Source organism: Eurytemora carolleeae, unplaced genomic scaffold, assembly GCF_000591075.1.
Source record: "Eurytemora carolleeae unplaced genomic scaffold, Eaff_2.0 scaffold1102, whole genome shotgun sequence".
Classification (NCBI taxonomy): Eukaryota; Metazoa; Arthropoda; class Copepoda; order Calanoida; family Temoridae; genus Eurytemora; species Eurytemora carolleeae.
The window spans coordinates 109,291-128,201 of record NW_019397205.1 but is presented as its reverse complement, the minus strand read 5'-3'; the positions used below and the strand labels follow the sequence as shown (position 1 = coordinate 128,201).

General features: G+C 30.9%; 1 protein-coding gene across 1 annotated transcript in view; it reads right to left on the bottom strand.

The window, feature by feature from the left end:
- LOC111712720 (threonine synthase-like 2) overlaps positions 1–14,536 on the bottom strand; it is a 20,298-nt gene extending 5,762 nt beyond the window's left edge. Inside the window, exons 1-12 of the mRNA XM_023487421.1 lie at positions 14,425–14,536; positions 14,124–14,268; positions 12,745–12,866; positions 11,634–11,683; positions 9,252–9,363; positions 8,786–8,949; positions 5,858–5,890; positions 5,615–5,706; positions 4,625–4,730; positions 4,182–4,224; positions 1,802–1,857; positions 29–68 (exon numbers count right to left, since the gene is read on the bottom strand). Coding sequence (XP_023343189.1) covers positions 29–68; positions 1,802–1,857; positions 4,182–4,224; positions 4,625–4,730; positions 5,615–5,706; positions 5,858–5,890; positions 8,786–8,949; positions 9,252–9,363; positions 11,634–11,683; positions 12,745–12,866; positions 14,124–14,268; positions 14,425–14,499 — 1,038 coding nt within the window. The 5' untranslated portion in view covers positions 14,500–14,536. The remainder of the gene's footprint in view (positions 1–28; positions 69–1,801; positions 1,858–4,181; positions 4,225–4,624; positions 4,731–5,614; positions 5,707–5,857; positions 5,891–8,785; positions 8,950–9,251; positions 9,364–11,633; positions 11,684–12,744; positions 12,867–14,123; positions 14,269–14,424) is intronic.
- Between the last annotated feature and the right edge of the window lie 4,375 nt (positions 14,537–18,911).

Genomic DNA, 18,911 nt, shown 5'->3' with positions numbered 1-18,911 from the left:
TGGGTAAAGTAAATCTTATTATCCTTCCCTGATGGGATTCTTCGAATATTTTCATCAGTTCACAAACTCTGAAATAGTTTTACGTTCACCAACAAAATAATTTTAAAAATGTCTTTCTGTCTTATTCTACTGAGGAACTAGTCACAACAAAATCTATTTCTCGAATCTTTATATCTAAGCAAACAGATGTCGTAGACCTTTGATATTTCAAACTAAGAATTCTGCTAACACAAATAGTTAAAGTTTAAAGCATTAAAGGTTTACATCATCAGGTGTTAAGGATAAGGGAATTAGAAAATAAGAGTTTTCTAAAAGTTATTAGATTTATTCATTTAGCTGTAAAATTATCTTATTGTATACTGATTTTACATTCTGATTTCAGATTGTTTTGAATAAGATTTAGTTGTGAGTGTCATAGATCTTTATTTGATGAAATAACTTATATTTGGGTTCACTCATGCACTCACATTCAATATAATGCATTTCAAGTAAAGTTTAACAATTGTTCTTAACTTTAACATTCTTCAGTTTATCTAACTTTAGTATAAAATCAAGATGCAATTCTCTTAACAAGACGACTTCATGAATTATAAATAAGAAAAGGGTCGGAAATTTCCAATCCAGGGATCAAAACTTTTAAAGAAAATCAAACTTAGGTTCACATAAGAACCAGAATAGTAGTCGTATTGAAGCCAAGGTTCTCAAAGAAGCCTCACTCAAAGTTCGAATTAAAACCTCACTCAAGGTTCTTATTGAAACCAAACTCAAGGTTTTATTGAAACCTCACATATGGCTCTTATTGAAACCTTACTCAAGGTTCTTTTTGAAACCTAACTCAAGTTTTTATTGAAAACTAACTCAAAGTTCTTAAAACCTATCTCAAGGTTCTTGAAGAAAAATCACTCAAAGTTCGTATTAAAACCTAATTCAAGGTTAAACCTGTTGCGCGACTGAATCGTCACGTTCTAAATTCCCTCGCCCTTGATTTGGTCGAAAAAAAAACAAAACCTCACTCATGACTCTTTTTGAAGCCTTACTCAAAGTTCTAAATGAAACCGCACGTAAGGTTCTTTTTGAAACCTAACTTAAGGTTTTTATTAAAAACTAACTCAAGGTTCTTATTGAAACCTATCTCAAGGTTCTTATTGAATCCTATCTTAAGGTTCTTATTAAACCTATTTCAAGGTTCTTAATGAAACCTATTTCAAGGTTGTTAATGAAACCTTAATCAAGGTTTTTTTGAAACCTAACTGAAGGTTTCTAATTGAAACCTCAATCAAAGTTATTATTAAAACCTAACTCAAGGTTCTAATTGAAACATCAATCAAAGTTCTCATCAAAACCTTTCTCAAGGTTCTTATTGAAACTTATCTTAAGGTTCCCATTAAAACCTATCTCAAGGTTTTCATTGAAACCTATCTCAAGGTTCTTATTGAAACCTATCTCAAGGTTCCTATTGTACCTATCTCAAGTTTTTTATTGAAACCTTTCTCAAGTGTCTAATGATAACCTATCTCAATGTTCTAATTAAAACCAATCTCAAGGCTCTTATTAGAACTTTGATCACCGTGTTTAACTCATATATGTAGGTCTTGGCATCGTTATAAAAAATGATCGGAAAAATTATTGTTTGTTTTGGATTTTTCAATACTAACTAACATTCTTCTAAAAACTTTCATAACTTGTTTCATCCCTTTCAAAAACGATATTTTTCATAAACGATCGTTTTGTATTCTGATTTTTTTACATCGTTAACAAAACGAATAATAAATTGTTCTTATGGTTTTGTGTAAAACTAGACCTAGAGGTGTCAAGCCCAGAAGCCATTAGTATCATTCTCTCCACATTATATGGAACCTGGAATAGTTGTATTAAAACAAATTTAAATAAAAAGATTAATATTTTTAGTTGAATTAGTAAAAACACATAATACTATTATATTATTAAAAAATTAGGGACTCTGTTCTGTTCTTTACCTAGTTTTTAGACCTTGCCAACTTTATACCTAATTTTAATGAGAAAAACTTATATGAGAAATAGTTCGTTTTATAAATTCTATAGACGTGATTCATCTATAGCTTATCTAAGAAATGGTCTTTTCTCTACCAAATCCTATAGACATTTGAGAACTAATCTGAAACATTTCCCTTCTGTACCTTATTCTATGGTTTGTTCTATACCCAACCTATGATGTGGTCTGTTCAATACCTAATCTAAGACTTGCTCAGTTCTATAAGGAAGCTGCCATTTTAGAACTAATCTGAAACATTGTCCCTACCATGACATGGTTTTTTTCTATAAAGCTCCATTAAGCTTTTTTTTTACTTTTTTTAACATTACAAATAAATCTATAATTTTTATTTCTAAAAGTTATTAGTTCATCGTCGAAAAATACTAACAATCCACCACTAATTTAAATATAGTGTAGACAATAAATATGTAACTTTCCTTAACCTTATCCTTTCCTTTTCCTTTTATTTCTATTTTTATAGTTTTTTAGAATTGGGGGGAAATATTCCCACAACCTCTACTTTTGGAAATTTTTAAATATTTTCTCCTGAAACACTTTATTTTGTATGTTTTTGTTATATTTCATAAATAAATAATTTTTTACTTTACTTTACTTTTACCTAATCTAAGACATAGTTTGTGCTTTGCCTAATTTAGGATGTAATTTGTTCTATACCTAAGAAATGGTCAGTTCTATACCTAAATTAATATGTGGTCCATTATATATTACTTGTCTAAGATTTGGTCCGTTCTAAACCTAATTCTAATTTCTATGATGAATTGTGAGAACTAAGAATATTTCAGCAAACCATGGAAATCCATTGAATTGCATGGATTAGCACGCTGAAAGGAATTTAACAGGATAGAAAGGATTTCTGGGGATTAAATGGATTGAACAAATTTAATGGATATTTTATATGTTTAAGATTTTCTTCAAATCTAAATTATACTTTAAATGCTGTTTGAAAGAGAAAATTTATAGATTTTAAATAGTAGGGTTATAGGACAAATAACATTGCATATATAAGGTTCTGTACTTTTATTGAATCTGGATATTTCATAACCCTGAAAAGGCCGTAGGAGGGGGTAATGTGATTGTTTCAAAAATAAAAACAGTATGTGCATACCCCTCCCAACACAGCACTGTCCCCACTGGTTTAACAAAAATAAAAACAGTATGGGTTTACTCCTCCCAACACAGCACTGTCCCGCTGGTTTAACAAAAATAAAAACAGAATGGGTATACTCCTCCCAACACAGCACTGTCCCCACTGGTTTAACAAAAATAAAAACAGTATGGGTATACTCCTCCCAACACGGCACTGTCACCACTGATTAACAAAAATAAAAACAGTATGGGTATACTCCTCCCAACACGGCACTGTCCCCACTGGTTTAACAAAAATAAAAACAGCATGGGTATACACCTCCCAACACAGCACTGTCCCCACCGGTTTAACAAAAAGCTTTATAGAGCAACAAAGAATTTGATTTCATTTGTTTAAAGCCTCCTTTTCAAATTGAAGAGCACTCCCTTGGATGGATTTGAAAAGTATTAAAGAAAATAAGTTCAGACATATCTGCCCAAACTTGAAAACTTTTCAGAGGACTTAGTTTAAAATAAATATAAGAGATGAAAAACTTTTTAAATAAAAGTTTTTATTATTTTAAATTGTATAAACTACAAAATTCACCCCAAAGCACTTCTTTCAAAGAATGATAAAATGAGATTAATTGAGTTCAATATAATTTTAATTAAATACATTTTCATATCAAAGTAAAAACATTTCAGTTTATTTTTAAAAAGAAAAATGTCATCCTGATTTTTATTCTTAATTTATAATTTTCACTTATCTTGGGGGAGAAGGGAGGGGGGAGATGGGAGCGGGAGTAAAAATAAATAGAAGGGTAGAGTAGTTTTGATTGTCAACTTAGAACGAAATAAATTATTCTTCTCCTTAACTTTCTGATTCATATATGTAGTTCCACAATCTAATGTTAATTCTGGTTTGGTTTTTACTCAATAAACATAGTAAAATCTTCCTCTGAATAATGCTAAATGAAAAAGAAACATAAAAAATTTGGCCGGATCTTAAAAAATCCAAATATTGGGATTCACAAGGTATGAAAAAATCTTTTTTTTACCTAATTATGTACGACCCATCATATACCTGAATATCCATAGCTGTTGCCCAGGACTGCAGGACCTCCTCACTACAACAATAAACAGGTAAAAATAAAAATCTATTTTTTTATAAATTGAAAAAGAAATTCGGTCTTGCTGAGAGAATTTACTTATGTTAATTATATTTAATAAGAGAGTAATGTTCTAAAAATTAAACTTTAGGGATTAGAGTCCACAATTAGTTTAATATCATTTGTTATTTTCATGGTAAACTGCAAGTGTAAATCTATTTTTAATTTTTTTTATCTTTTAAATTCAAGACAGTTAGTCAGATGCAATTTGCTAAACATTTATCTAGTTTTCGGTTTGCTAAATGATAAACACTTCTGTGACAACTATTTGAGAGTTTGTGCACAATTTTAATAAAATATTTTAAAACTTTAAAACAAAAACAATATTGTTATGTTTGCTTTAATAAGCTAATGAAACCTGAGTGAAAAATCTCCAGTCTGTAGAGTTCTGTGAACTATATCATTAGGAGTAACTGCGGCAACCAGATCTACTGGCAACCCCATCTCCCGAGCAACATATCCAGCTAATAATACAATATTAACCCTATTTCTTCTGGACAGGGACGATACTCAAAGGTAGGGGGGGATGCAGCAACAAGATCTACTCGTAACACCATCTCCCAAGCAACATATTGAGCTAATAATAAAATATTTAACCCTATTTGTTCTGGACAAGGAAGATACCCAAAGGTAGGGGGGGATGCAGCAACAAGATCTACTGGTAACCCCATCTCCCGAGCAACATATCCAGCTAATAATACAATATTTAACCCTAGTTGTTCTGGACTAGGAAGATACCCNGGGGGTAGAGCTTCAGAAACAAGATCTACTGGCCTGGAGGAGGAGGGGGGGTTATTTTTCACACTTTGTTCAACCCTTAATAAGGCCCCTGTGTAAAAAAAATGTCAAAAATGAAGGTATTCTGTACACTGTCTTTTATAGTTGTAAAAGGAATAACGATCTATGACAGTTCAGTGAATAACATTGAGATTTATATTCTCAAATATTTCTATGTTGAATATTTTGAATTATGAGTCCGCATACAGGGAGGGCTTATACAATATATTTCATCATTTTTTTTTCTGCAGATATGATTGCTTGGTAGAAACGCAGCTATTGGGAACAAAAATGAATATTAGTAAAAAAATAAAACACATATTGTATGATGGTTTAGCTAAAAACAAATAAAATTTAATCTGAGCCAATTAAAAATATTATTTTTTAATATTATTTTTTTTAATCGGTATTTGTTGAAACCACCGTTTCATATTGAAATCACAAATGAATATACATTTATTAAACAAAATGGCCGTAAGTGTAAACTTTTCTAGCAGCTGCATTTCTTGTAATCCTTTTTCGACTAAAATATCTCCAAACCCTATTTATAGTTTTTCTTTAAAATAAAAACCTGCAATATTTCCACAAGCTCCAGTTGGAATAATGATCTCCACCCTATCTCCTGGTTTCTCAACCATCTGGTAGTAACAGTAGAAGTAGTGACTGCAGTACAATTGGTTTAACAATGCAGTACATTAGGTTTTACTTGATGCACGTCCTCAATTAAGCTTTTGGTGCATTTTTTCTATATTTAAAAATATAAAATGACTAAAACATAGTGCTGGAGAAATCAATGAAAAATTGTTAATCTTTCCTGATCTGAACCAAGATCCGTGCCCAGTTTATACTAAACGGCAAGCATTAGACAAGCTAGTAAAACGGGACCAGAAAACTATGAAATAGAACTCTGTGATCTTGCCAGGCTAAATATTGTGCATAAAACGTGCTGGGTTAGCTCTTCACTGCCCACCTAACAGAACTGGATGGAACAACTAGTATTAAAAGATACATACTGTAACTGGGTTTAAAGATGAATTTGATACTGTAATAGTTGCAATCTTTTTTATAAAATAAAATTAATTTTTGTGTCTTTTTCTTGTGTATTATTGTTTTTCATTGAAGCCTTTTAACTTTTTCATAAATTGCATTTTTGCGCATAATCTTCTGAATCAGATAAAATAAAATAAAATAGAAAAAAGTTTTTTTTGTTGAAAGATATTGTATCTTGTTAAACTGTTATAGAGATAAGTTGTGGTGTATCTGCAGTATTGCAATTTATTATAGTTTTATACCTTGTAAAAACCATTAATAGTTGTAAATCATAAATTATAGTAATAATATATATATATATCATGTAATAATATATATTTACGAGAATAAAGCATGATTTATTACAGGTAAATGTTCAGTTAAAACGTTCTGTAATGAATTTCTTCTTAATATTTTATTTTCATCTTTCCACATTAAAACTAAAGTACAAAGATGTTCTTCAAAGGGTTAGACGTACTTATAATAGTTAAATTCTTTACTCGGTGTATGTCCCAAAAAAAAATTCTTTATTCCGCGCTGATTATTTTGGGAAAATTATTTAGTATCCCATTTAAAACATTTAATATCAAACAAAATGTGTCCAAAATGTTCAAAATTCAATATCAAATTATTAAATTTAAAGATAATAAGGACAAAGACCATACATTGAACAGACAATTCCCCTGTATAATTTCCAAATATAACAATTGTTACTTTTTCATAAAAATAAATGATAAAGAAAATATTAAATAAAGAGTGGTGTATTAGACTGTTTTGTCTTCCAAGTTCTTGTCAGAAAATTATGTATGGAGACATTACGTATATTCATATATAAAGAAAATGAATAAATATTATTATTTTCAAGATAATGTTAAAATCATATTTTTTGTAATTTTGTTTAAAAGGACAGACTGGCTATGTAAGGTAGTTGAACTGAGTATGCAATATTGTAGACAAATTCTTCAGAATTTATTTGAGACATATAAAACTTTTTAAAGATCTGTATATCCTGAGTTTGAGTCGGCGTTCAAAATCGTACTTTTGGTTGGATACGTTTTCAGAATTGTTTTTTAAAATATTAAATAACGACGACAAAAAATGTAAACAAAATTCTACAGTAAACTAAATAGTTGTTTAGGAACAGGTTCAGAAAAAAAAATTAATCTTATCATCGAAAATACGTAATCTTGTTCAATCATTAGTTTCTATTTTCTCATTATTCACAAAGATTTTCTGCAGTTTCTAGAATTATTTTTGAAAAGACGACATTTGAAGAATTTTTAGAAATCTGCGAACAAATTCATAGAAAATAAGAAATTCATAATAATGATAAAAACGAAATAATTGATTCCAGCGTTGATTTATTAACAATTTCTTTTGAGAAACCATCTAATTAGTTTACTATGTAATTTTTACTTTATTTTTCGTCGTCGTTATTTAACAATAGTTTGCAGTGAATGAACCGGAGTTTACAGTGGATGAACCGCAGTTTACAGTGAATGAACTGGAGTTTACAGTGAATGAACCAGAGTTTACAGTGAATGAACCGGAGTTTACAGTGAATGAACCAGAGTTTACAGTGAATGAACTGGAGTTTACAGTGAATGAACCAGAGTTTACAGTGAATGAACCAGAGTTTACAGTGAATGAACCGGAGTTTACAGTGAATGAACCTGAGTTTACAGTGAAATAACCGGAGTTTACAGTGAAATAACCGGAGTTTACAGTGGATGAACCAGAGTTTACAGTGAATGAACAGGGAGTTAACAGTGAATGAACCGGAGTTTACAGTGAATTAACCGGAGTTTACAGTGAAATAACCGGAGTTTACAATGGATGAAGCAGAGTTTACAGTGGATGAACCGGAGTTTGCAGTGAATGAACCGGAGTTTACAGTGAATGAACCAGAGTTTACAGTGAAATAACCAGAGTTTACAGTGAAATAACCGGAGTTTACAGTGAAATAACCGGATTTTACAGAGGATGAACTGGAGTTTACAGTGAATGAACCAGAGTTTACAGTGAATGAACCGGAGTTTACAGTGAATGAACTGGAGTTTACAGTGAATGAACCAGAGTTTACAGTGAATGAATCGGAGTTTACAGTGAATGAACCTGAGTTTACAGTGAAATAACTGGAGTTTACAGTGAAATAACCGGAGTTTACAGTGGATGAACCAGAGTTTACAGTGGATGAACCAGAGTTTACAGTGAACCAGAGTTTACAGAGAATGAACCAGAATTTACAATGAATGAACCGGAGTTAACAGTGGATGAACCAGAGTTTACAGTGGATGAACTGGAGTTTACAGTGGATGAACCGGGGTTTACAGTGAACCAGAGTTTACCGTGAAATAACCGGAGTTTACAGTGGATGAACCGGAGTTTACAGTGAACAAACCGGAGTTTACAGTGAACCGGAGTTTACAGTGAATGAACCAGAGTTTACAGTGAATGAACCTGAGTTAACAGTGGATGAACTGGAGTTTACTGAACCACAATGTTCAAACACATGAAACTGAAGAAAATTGTACATAAGAGTTAAATCTTTAAATTGACTTTTGATATACAACTACTTAAAATAAATACTAAATGCGTTACTAGGTCACAGTTAGTCGTAAAAGTGATTTAGATTTAACTTTCTAGTTTTCAGTGCAAAATATCTGAAATCTAACTAAAAGTAAACAAAAAGTGTATATCTGAGCTTGTTTTCCTATTGATAGAACAAAGATTATGTTTCTCCACATAATCAGCATCAGCAAACACAGCTTTGATTGGAACATCAAGATCATCAGAGGTTCCGTCTACACAAAAGTTGTGAACATTATCCTCAAGAACTGTGGTCATTTGTAGTTCCTGGATCATGGTACATCGACCCTAGAATTAAACTCAAGTTTAGGAAAGCAAAGTCTGATTTTCTTGTCAGAAGCATGTGCTAAAAATCTTCAGAGCGTGCATATCGAATTTTAAAATTGCCAGAATTTCGCAAGTTTGATCATGTTGGAAAAAGAAATTTTAACATTTTGGACGTTTGATGAAACAGATGTTCTCAGCAAGTGTAAAAAATAAAAAATTCCACAGAAAATTACAATAAAAAGTTTTAACATTCTATAATCAAATTTTAAATAATTTTTTTTCTAAATGGCACTTTAATTGACACAGAGAAGTGCAGAACACACCTTGGGTAGAAGAACAACAACATCGACCCACTCCAGGCCTCGTACTGCACTGATAGCTGCACTACCTGTATCGCCAGATGTTCCAATCAGAACAGTCATATGCTTCTGCGCTCTAAATTAGTTTAAATCTGTTAAATCAAAATTAGTTTATATTTTTAATAGAAAAATTTAATGTTCCGTCTTGGAAATGAAATTTCATTTCTTTTTTTGTATTTTCAACATTTCTTTTTTTGTATTTTAAAAATCATCAAGGAAATCATTTTAATCATTACATATTAGTTTATAAGACTTAGAAAACAAACATGAAGATATGTGATAAATAGAGCTAAGTTTAAATGTACCCCCCCCCCCTCGCTGTGCTTGCCATACAAGGGTTAAGATATGATTCATGTAAGTTGTAAAACGTTTTCAAAATGTCTAGTTTTAGGCCCGTTGCTGAATAATTAGAAATAAAATAATAAAATGCCCTTTAGACCAATTGTAACCCTAATTTATAGTTAATTAGTTAACAGTCATCAACACTGTTACTCCTAATTTTGTGTATGGAACTACTTGAAATAGTAATGTAAAAGATATCTAATTATAATTTAATTATTTTATAAACTTTTTCATAGGTAGAACCCCCCTCTATATGTAGTTTATAAGAGTGACCTGACACCTTAATGGAATAAATAATAAATAAATAAAACTAATATTTGGTTCTTTGTCAATAAATGGAACGCTTTCTAGAATGACACAAAAAATAAAATAAACACTTTTCCTTTCTGCTAAATCTTTTTTTTATCAAAATTAGGTTATTGTGTACAATTTTTTCTCATTTCAAGAAATGGTTTGTACACAGAAAAGTAAAATTTATACGAACTCTGAGAACTCTGAACAGTGCTGATTTTGTTTACACCAAGAAAGGTTTTAAGGATGTACACTTCCATATCTTTGTTTACAAAAAGCTTAAGTTTCTGAACAAACTTGACCTGAACAGCAATGAGTTTGTTTAATTCTACCCAAGATTACAGGGGCGTACGTGGGGAGCGGCCTCTCCCTACGCGTGCCCCCCCCCCCTGAGGGGGGGCACCCATATAAAAAATACTTTAAAATCTCACTTTTGCCCTTATAACTAAAACACTTCATCAAAAAAGCTTTAATTAATACTTCAGTTGAGTGTAAATTTATCTTTGATATCATTATTCATAATTATATAATATATATCGTTTCTATGAAAATATGGATATTTTTCAAAAACTATATTTTTCTTTAACCCTATATAGGCTGGGGGGTCTGAATCTATGTATAGCCAGGGGGGGCGTTTGGAGCCCCCCCCCCCCCTAAAAAAATAGGTATAGGGTTGAAATGCATGTTCATAGCCCAATTTTTGATGGCCAGCTCAAAAAAAAAAAATTAGACCGATAACTTTAATAGTTTGGGTGCTAGGGAGGGTGGACAAAAATTCCTTACAAAAAATGCCTAAAAAAAGGGTAAAAAAATGTAAAAAATAGCGTGACACATGTTTCTACATGCATTTTTCAAGGGCTTTTCAAAAATATAGATTTTAGATCTGTAGCTTTAGTCATAAAAAGTTGTTTTCACAGACTGAATTTTTTCCCTATAAATTAAAAAAAAATATTTTCTTGACAAAAGTTTCTTTAAATTACTATTTATTAAAAGTCACAAAATTTCATGGTGATAGTGACAAAAATGAGAGTGCTAGGACAAACAAACTACCCAGCCTGTTTAGGGTTAAAACAAACTACCCAGCCTGTTTAGGGTTAAAACAAGCTAAAATAGCTAAAATGAAAAATTTAAATTCGTTATCAATCATTTGCAATTTATGGATAAGTCAGACCATTAAAACAAACAACTTCTAAATCACACTGAACAAACTGATTTTTCTAAGGAACTTTTTGAAATAATGATTTTTCATACGAACTAAGGAACTGAAGAATACTTCAATTAAACGATCTCAGTTAGAAAAAGAACAAAATATAAGGAAAATGAACGATACCTCTGAAAAAGAACAAATTCAATTTTTTTAAAAACAAATGTGTCGTAAACGAACAATAAACCAACGAATTGAAAAAAGCCCAACAGCCCATCTCTATCTGTCCTAGCCTAGATAAATCATCATCTTGAAACGGGGCACAAGTTTTTTTTAGAAAAAACAAAACGAAAGAAAATAATAATCCTGAAAGTACACAAAGTTCAAAAATAAGATAAAGAAAAACCTAATTAAATTATTCACAAAAACTTTGCAGAACAGGTGGTTATTTTACCTGATTGACCCAAGGTACATTGAGTATCTTAACGTCCCTCTGTTGGGGAAATCATAGGTTGGTAATGTTGGTGGAAATGTGGTGATATATTCCAACTAAGAAGGAAGATAATTACCTAGCTAGGAAATATTCATAAAGCTGACCAACCACACATAAGGCAAGGTCCTGAAAACAAGGGTTCAAATTCTAGGGACATTAGTTCACAAACTTGATTCGGCCCATTTTTAGACTTTGCAATTATATTTTTGAATTAAAATTCGTTAACTTTGTCCAAACTTTATATTTTAAATAATTTGAAGCTCTGCTGTTATCTCTCATAGGCTTTAGGTATATTTTGATATTTTTGATTACTGATTTGAGCAAATAACCTCTAATCGATTTATTTTTGGATCCTTAGATATATCCTAAAAGATTTAACTTAATCCGTTGGACTACAAAATATTATTTTAAAATCAATTTCAATCTTTACAACATAACCCCTCCCCCTCATCTGTGTTTAATAATAATGTTTAACACACACGATAAAAGAAACCAAAAGCAAAAATTTGTGCTTCAAAGAGTTTCAATTAAATTATTTGCAAATTGTTATTTTCTCTAATCGTGTTTGATGCATTATCTTCCAGTCCTGATAATCTGACATCAATTGCATAACTATACTTAGATAAATGTCTACAAAATTTTAAACTTTAAATTATTTTGAATCAATTCCATAACATTCTTAACTAAAGAAGTATATTAAAGGGACTGTAAGGATTATTTGCTAAGATGTATAACGGTACCCTTAAAGCTTTATCTCATCTAGTATGCATTAGACATTAGATTTTGTTTATTTAAAATTTTTGTTTTCTTATTTGTGATTTCTCTGCAAAAGTGTGCATTTCTTTCTTATAGGTGACACTGGAGAACTTTAAACACGTTTTTCGAGTAAGAAAAACGACGTTAAATTTCAAGCTTTTGATCAGATTAAGGTTTCAAGGGTTCTGTCATTTATCGACCAACGCTATCTTTGCCTGGAATATGCTTACAGTCCCTTTAAAGGGACCATTCAGTTATTTGGGTATTTTCAGGGTAAACTAAACAGCCTATTTGCTGTTGATTGGTATTAGTCTTACTTTTCAAAGACAACTGTGGCCGGAGAAAAAGCCATTTTTTGTTCAAAATTCGAGCTCAAAGGTATGGTAGAAAAGAGACTAATCACCAAGTCATCAAGTAAGATTGGCCATTACCTTAAAGGCTAGAGTTGGTCCATGAAAGAGTTCTGCGACAGCAATATTATTTTTCAATCTAGCAATCTGTATTGGAGTTGTGGGATCCCGGAAACTAATGAAGGCATTCTCAATCAGCTTATCTAAACACATTACATATACAGTATAAAGGGACAGTAATTAAAGTGATCAGCGATTATATTATTACAATGAAGACGATTTTTATTAATTTTATTTATAATGCTTTGATTCCTAACTTGCATTTTTCAAATCACAAGGTGACAAGTAAACAAAGAGAAGCTGTTAATTGACAACTTTTTGTGTCTCTGCTGTTTGAAAGATTGGTAGAAATCAAAATGAAGATAGAAAGTTGTCTCAATTGTATACGATGACGAATTGTAAAGTAGAAGGACTTTGTAATTTATGTAACTGCAAAAATGTCCAGAGGTTGAAAGTGGAACTTAACATACAACACGCAAAATTGCTGCTATAGTGATTGTAAATTTTACCTGGTTCAGCTCAGATTCAAATGTACATGAGTTGAGTATGACAAGACAACGTTTTAACTTTTATATTTATTGATTTATTGCTAAATCTGTTTAAAATAGCAAACTCATAGTTTTCAATCTCTCAGTAACTTAAAGAGATATCCAGGGGGAAAATCACTTGGACGACAATAGATACGATTCAGTCCTTAGAAGATTCGCATTAAATAGCTCCAACCTTCTTACAAAAAATCCATGGATACTAGATTACGAGCTACAAAATTTCTTACTAAATTAAAAGCGAAGACAATAATATTACATATATCAATTATATTAACGATTTAACCCAAATATGCATAAATTACTTTCATACTTTAATATATTGGAAAGGTGGAATAAAGGGCTTGGTTTTATCTTGACATAAAAGTTGAATAAAATATCTCCATACATATATAATAAGAATTTTTATAGAAATCCTTCTCTTTTTGGTACTTTTTCATTGATTTCCGTGAATGCTAGTTTCAAGCAAATTGCTGTTCAACCCCGGAAGTATTTTTATGATAAAAGGATCTGTAATGGCTCTTTTTAATAAAAAGGAGTCATGCCTGATTCACAACAGTACCTTCTTAACCTATCCTGATCAAGAATGAATGAGATATCTTTGTTTTTATAGCTGATATTTTCAATGTTGGTACCTCAATCAAAGTAACTTGTGGATTTAAGCTTCAGAGTAAAAAATCTAATTTTTGTTAGAGGCAAATTTTTGAAAATTTGATCATCCATAAACCTTCCATGGGGTGATGTGAGGTCCCACAAAAAATATTTGGCCCGATCCGTTTAGCCGTTTTTACGTTTATTGGACACATACAAACAAACAGGCAGACACCCAGACAACAAAGTAAATAAATAGATTACCTAACTCCAGCGACGGAATCTCGTCTTGATGGATGAATAGTTTCATAATTTGTTTAACTAGATCAGGGTAGGATAGAGTAGACCAGGAGCTGATCAGTCCTGGGGGTAGAGCAGGGACACTCTCAGGGAAATACAAACCTCCATCCTTGTTTCAGAATTTTTTTATTTTAAATGTAGAAAATGTAGAAAATATCATAGATGGATCCAATTTTTAAAAATTTTAGATATATTTCACAATCAAAAAATCGTTTACAAAAAAATAATCCTAGTTGTACAAAATTTTGAACTTTTCTTTAATTACCTTTGCATAGCCTGAGAAGAGAACTTTTTGAAAGGATAAACCTTTCTCTGCTCCTCTAGAACTCATGTACTTCATTTTATCTAGAATTCTGAAATACACAAAATTACTTGGCTGTCATGGCGGTCATGGTGTGCCCGTCTGACTTTTTTGTTCCAACCTGGCTTCTATGCTACAGAGTGAGAACCAGAAAACTGTGGAAAAGGAAAACAACATTGGAGCAATAATGAAGTATATTTCAAGTTGTTACAAAGCAATGTAGTTATACGAGTAACATATTAAATCGTTTATTACATATAAAGTGAAAAGGTTTTCTTTACACTGCACAATTGCTGTGTCTCATGTTCATTGAAATATTTAAATCTTAATCTTAATCTAAAAGTCATCTTTCTATTCCGCAGTTTTATGGTTTTCACTGTAGCAAACAAATCCGATAATTATCAAATTTTTAAATCTAGGAGGGGCGGGGTCGGTAATTTCTTTCCATTGGTCGGATCTGAAGTTGACTGCATTTAATACAATGTGAATGTAAGAAAGTGTGCACTATTCTGCTGTATGAGAAATATAATTGTGATTCATAAATCTTTTCTTTAGAACAGAATTTGAAACTTTTTTTACAGGACAGAGCACTAATCTACATGACTCAAATGTACTTTTCAACAGCAATTAGGTACTTAATCCGTGAAAAAAAATAATTCTAAAAGATCAGATCTACTGAATTAACTAGACTTTTCTACAAGAAAATATCTACTGAATAAGGCTTTTCTACAGTGAAACCCTTAATAACGAATACATCGGAAGAATTTATCAAATGTCGTCTTGACAATTTTTCAATGAATTTTATACAGATCTACTGAACTAGACGTTCTAGATATCTACTTATCTAAACATTTCTACTAGATCAAATCTACTGAACTAGGCTTTTCTACAAGATCCGATCTACTGAACTAGACTTTTTTTTACAAAAATAAATCTACTTATCTCAACATTTCTACAAGATCAAATCTACTGAACAAGACTTTCCTTCAAGAACAAGCCTACTAATCTATACTTTTTACAAAATCAGATCTACTGAACTAGACTTTCTACAAAAACAAGTCTACTAATCTAGACTGTTTCTTCAAAACCAAATCTTCTGATCAAGACTTATAATTAACAATATACTTATCTAGACTTTTTATAAGATTAGATCTACTGAACTAGAATTTCTAGAAGGGAACTGCTAATTTGAAGTTTTCAGTAATCTTCTGAAATACTCTTTTTTACAATAAAACATATCTACTAATAAAATCAGAACGTATTTTCTATAAAGAACTTAAACTACTAATCTCATTTCTACAAAAATTAAAATACTGAACTTTAGGTTTTTCAAATGAAATTCTCCGAACAGGATTTGCTAGCTTTGCAAGTCCGAAAGAAATGTCAATTCTTAAATAATTTTACAACATTTTATAAATTCTATTTCCTTTCCATTGAATAATGAAAGTTTTTAAACAGACAGAGAATTTGAATTTCATGTTACACAGCTGGGTTGCCCACAAAGAATGGGCCTTAAATTGCATTATGTTCTTATAATTATTATCTGATTCCAACTGCAGTTGTTACTATTGTAAACCAGCACAGTTTCATTTATTTAGTATTTTGTTAATAAAAAACGGACTCAAAATCCAAGTCAGAGTTTAGATGTCTGTTAGAAAGTTAAATATTTTTGAACTTATTTTATTTAAATTGAATTTTACAATATTTATAAATATTTATATGATATCAGATTGAAATATTTTGAGATATATATATTTCTTCTTCTTCATTTTTTCTTGAGCATACTTCGCTTAATTTTGAAAATAAAAAGAAATGAAATTTTTGGATGTCCTTGTACAAGAAAGAACTATTTTTCCAAACCCTGTATTCTCGGAACAGAAAGTTAAATATAAACCCAAGCCAGAGTTTAGTTGTCCACTAGAACATATAGCGGCATCATCAAGAATTCCGCAGTTTACTTCATCAGAGAAATTTGACACCTCTGCATGGATCGCAAACAGTAACTTTCTCTTAAACTTAATTTGATATGGCTGGAGCCAAGATATCAAATCAAAGAATAGTATGAAAATGAAAATTGCCAAAAAGAGAGCTGCAGCTCTGGGAAATACACGGAATATTAGGGAGAAGCACAAGCAGGTGTAGATTTATCAAAGAGGAACAGAAAACAGATTTATGATCAGATAATAAGAAGATATAACAGCAAGAGAATAAATTCACAGCTCTTATAAAAAAATTGTTAAAATTCAAATTAAAGAATAAATGATAATAAAGATTAGAAAATATTATCAAATGTTAATTGAGCAAACTAACTTGATTTGACTGAATACTACTATATTGTCCCCCCCCCCCTTGCCTCTGCACTAAATATTCCTGTTTTTAGTCACATGAGTATGTAAAACATATGTCACAATACAAAAAAAACTTAATTTTTATATTTACAATCAAACACTAATATTGTTGCTAGACGTGTTTTCTAAAATCACTTAGCTGGCTAAAGTGCACTATGTATTGCATGAACTGCCAAGCTTTCTACTATGTAATAGAAATATACAAACTACAGTTGTTTTTAACCCTTATCAGGCCGGGGTGGGAGTACTTTATTTATCACCTTGAAATTACTTAACACTTAAGAAATAGTAACTCAAAGGATTTTTATAATGCATTGAATAAGGTGCATCCAAATGAAATAGAAGGGAGATACAGCTGACGCAGCCCGCCCCACCATATGATTATACATGCTTTGCAGACGGTACTCCACTTGTATGAAAAATATTCAGAATGGGTTATTGTATAAGTGGTAATTGTACATCAGACAAATATTTCTTACACAAATAATCCATAGTAACCCCATTACCCCTTAGTAAATTGGCACTGGCACCTTAGGTTGGTTAGAATAAGTATATATTAAATCAGTTCTCTCTGGGCGTAATTTGTAAACAAGAATTGATGCAACAATGTTTGTTTAGAATCCAATGAGGTTAAAAGCATTACAATTTGAAAATTTTGATAATTCGAATAATAGTTTCCTACGACCAGAATACTTCATTTATGTAAAAGATGGATCCCATGTCAGGCTTCGACATCCGTCTTGTGTTTACATTACCACCCATAACCAGTAAACTGCAGTACAAAAGATGCATACACCTCTGAAATAACTTTCCTTGCATTATAACCTTGACCAATCTATAATCTATATACTGTTTTATCTTTACATTTATCTTATCATTTGTCAAAAAGAAAACAAACATGATTTTTTTTGCTATGTCCTTAAAAACTTTAGATCATTTGTTTAATTATTTGTCGATTGAACGAATACAGATGGTTTGATTATTCTTCATATTTTTTAATTCTAGTTTATAATGTAAACTTTTCTTTTTTATGTATATTTTTCATCTACAACATGTACCACCTAAATTTATAAAACATTTGAAATCTCTAATCTCTATTGCAGGGGAAGAAAGTTCCAAACTGTGATTTGGCCCAAACATGATACTCAGTGTCAGGTTTGCAACATAAGCACGGTTTGGAACGTTCTCCCCCTGTAATGGGGTTTTAACCTGCTCATTTTGCATTTAAATGTTTTCATCATATATATATAAAATAGTATACAATATGTTTCTTTTAATAATGGCATAATCAAAAATATATAAAGAAGAGCCCTACACTTATCAGTTTATGTGAGTGCCTCACATTTTTAACTATATCAAACCAAATCAAAACACACAGATGTAAATTTTTTTTTAAAGTTGTTAAAAAATTAACAGAAGATCCAGTATAATGAACAGAATTGTAAGCATTGTAGTACCTTTTAAATGTTATAGTTTAAGTCATCTGCTAGAGTATATTTTAAAAAGAATAAAAGGCTGTTTGTTCTTCTGCTAATATTGTTGTTATGCATGAATAAATGATGATTGTAACCAATCAGTTGATTTATTATAATACAGCTTCTCTTTTATACTAGAAATTCAAGGCGCTTTGCGCCCTTCTTTCTAGCCTTAGAGGGCGCTTCGCGCCCATCTTCTAAATTAGTTTTGAACATGTTCTCTTTGTGTACATCGTAAAACAAAACAAAAATAATTCGCGGATTTTCACAAAAAATTTCGCGGATTTTCAAAATTTTAAAAAATTTAATGACGATCGAATTTTGATGGAGACAAATATTTGAAATTTTGATCATTCATAAACCTTCTCTGGGGTCCCTAGATGTCCCACAAAAAATTTGGGCCCAATCGGTTCAGCCGTTTTGACGTTTATTGGATACAGACAGACAAACAGACAAACAGACAAGCCAAATTTATATATAGATTAATAGTTTATTAAATCGTTAAAAGGACTAAATTCTGATTTAGGTGAACCCAACATACAATTTTTTTTAAAAATGTTTTGATGCCAAATTATTTCAAATAATGAATTGATTAATAACCTCTTCAAATTTTAGAAAAAAAATGAAA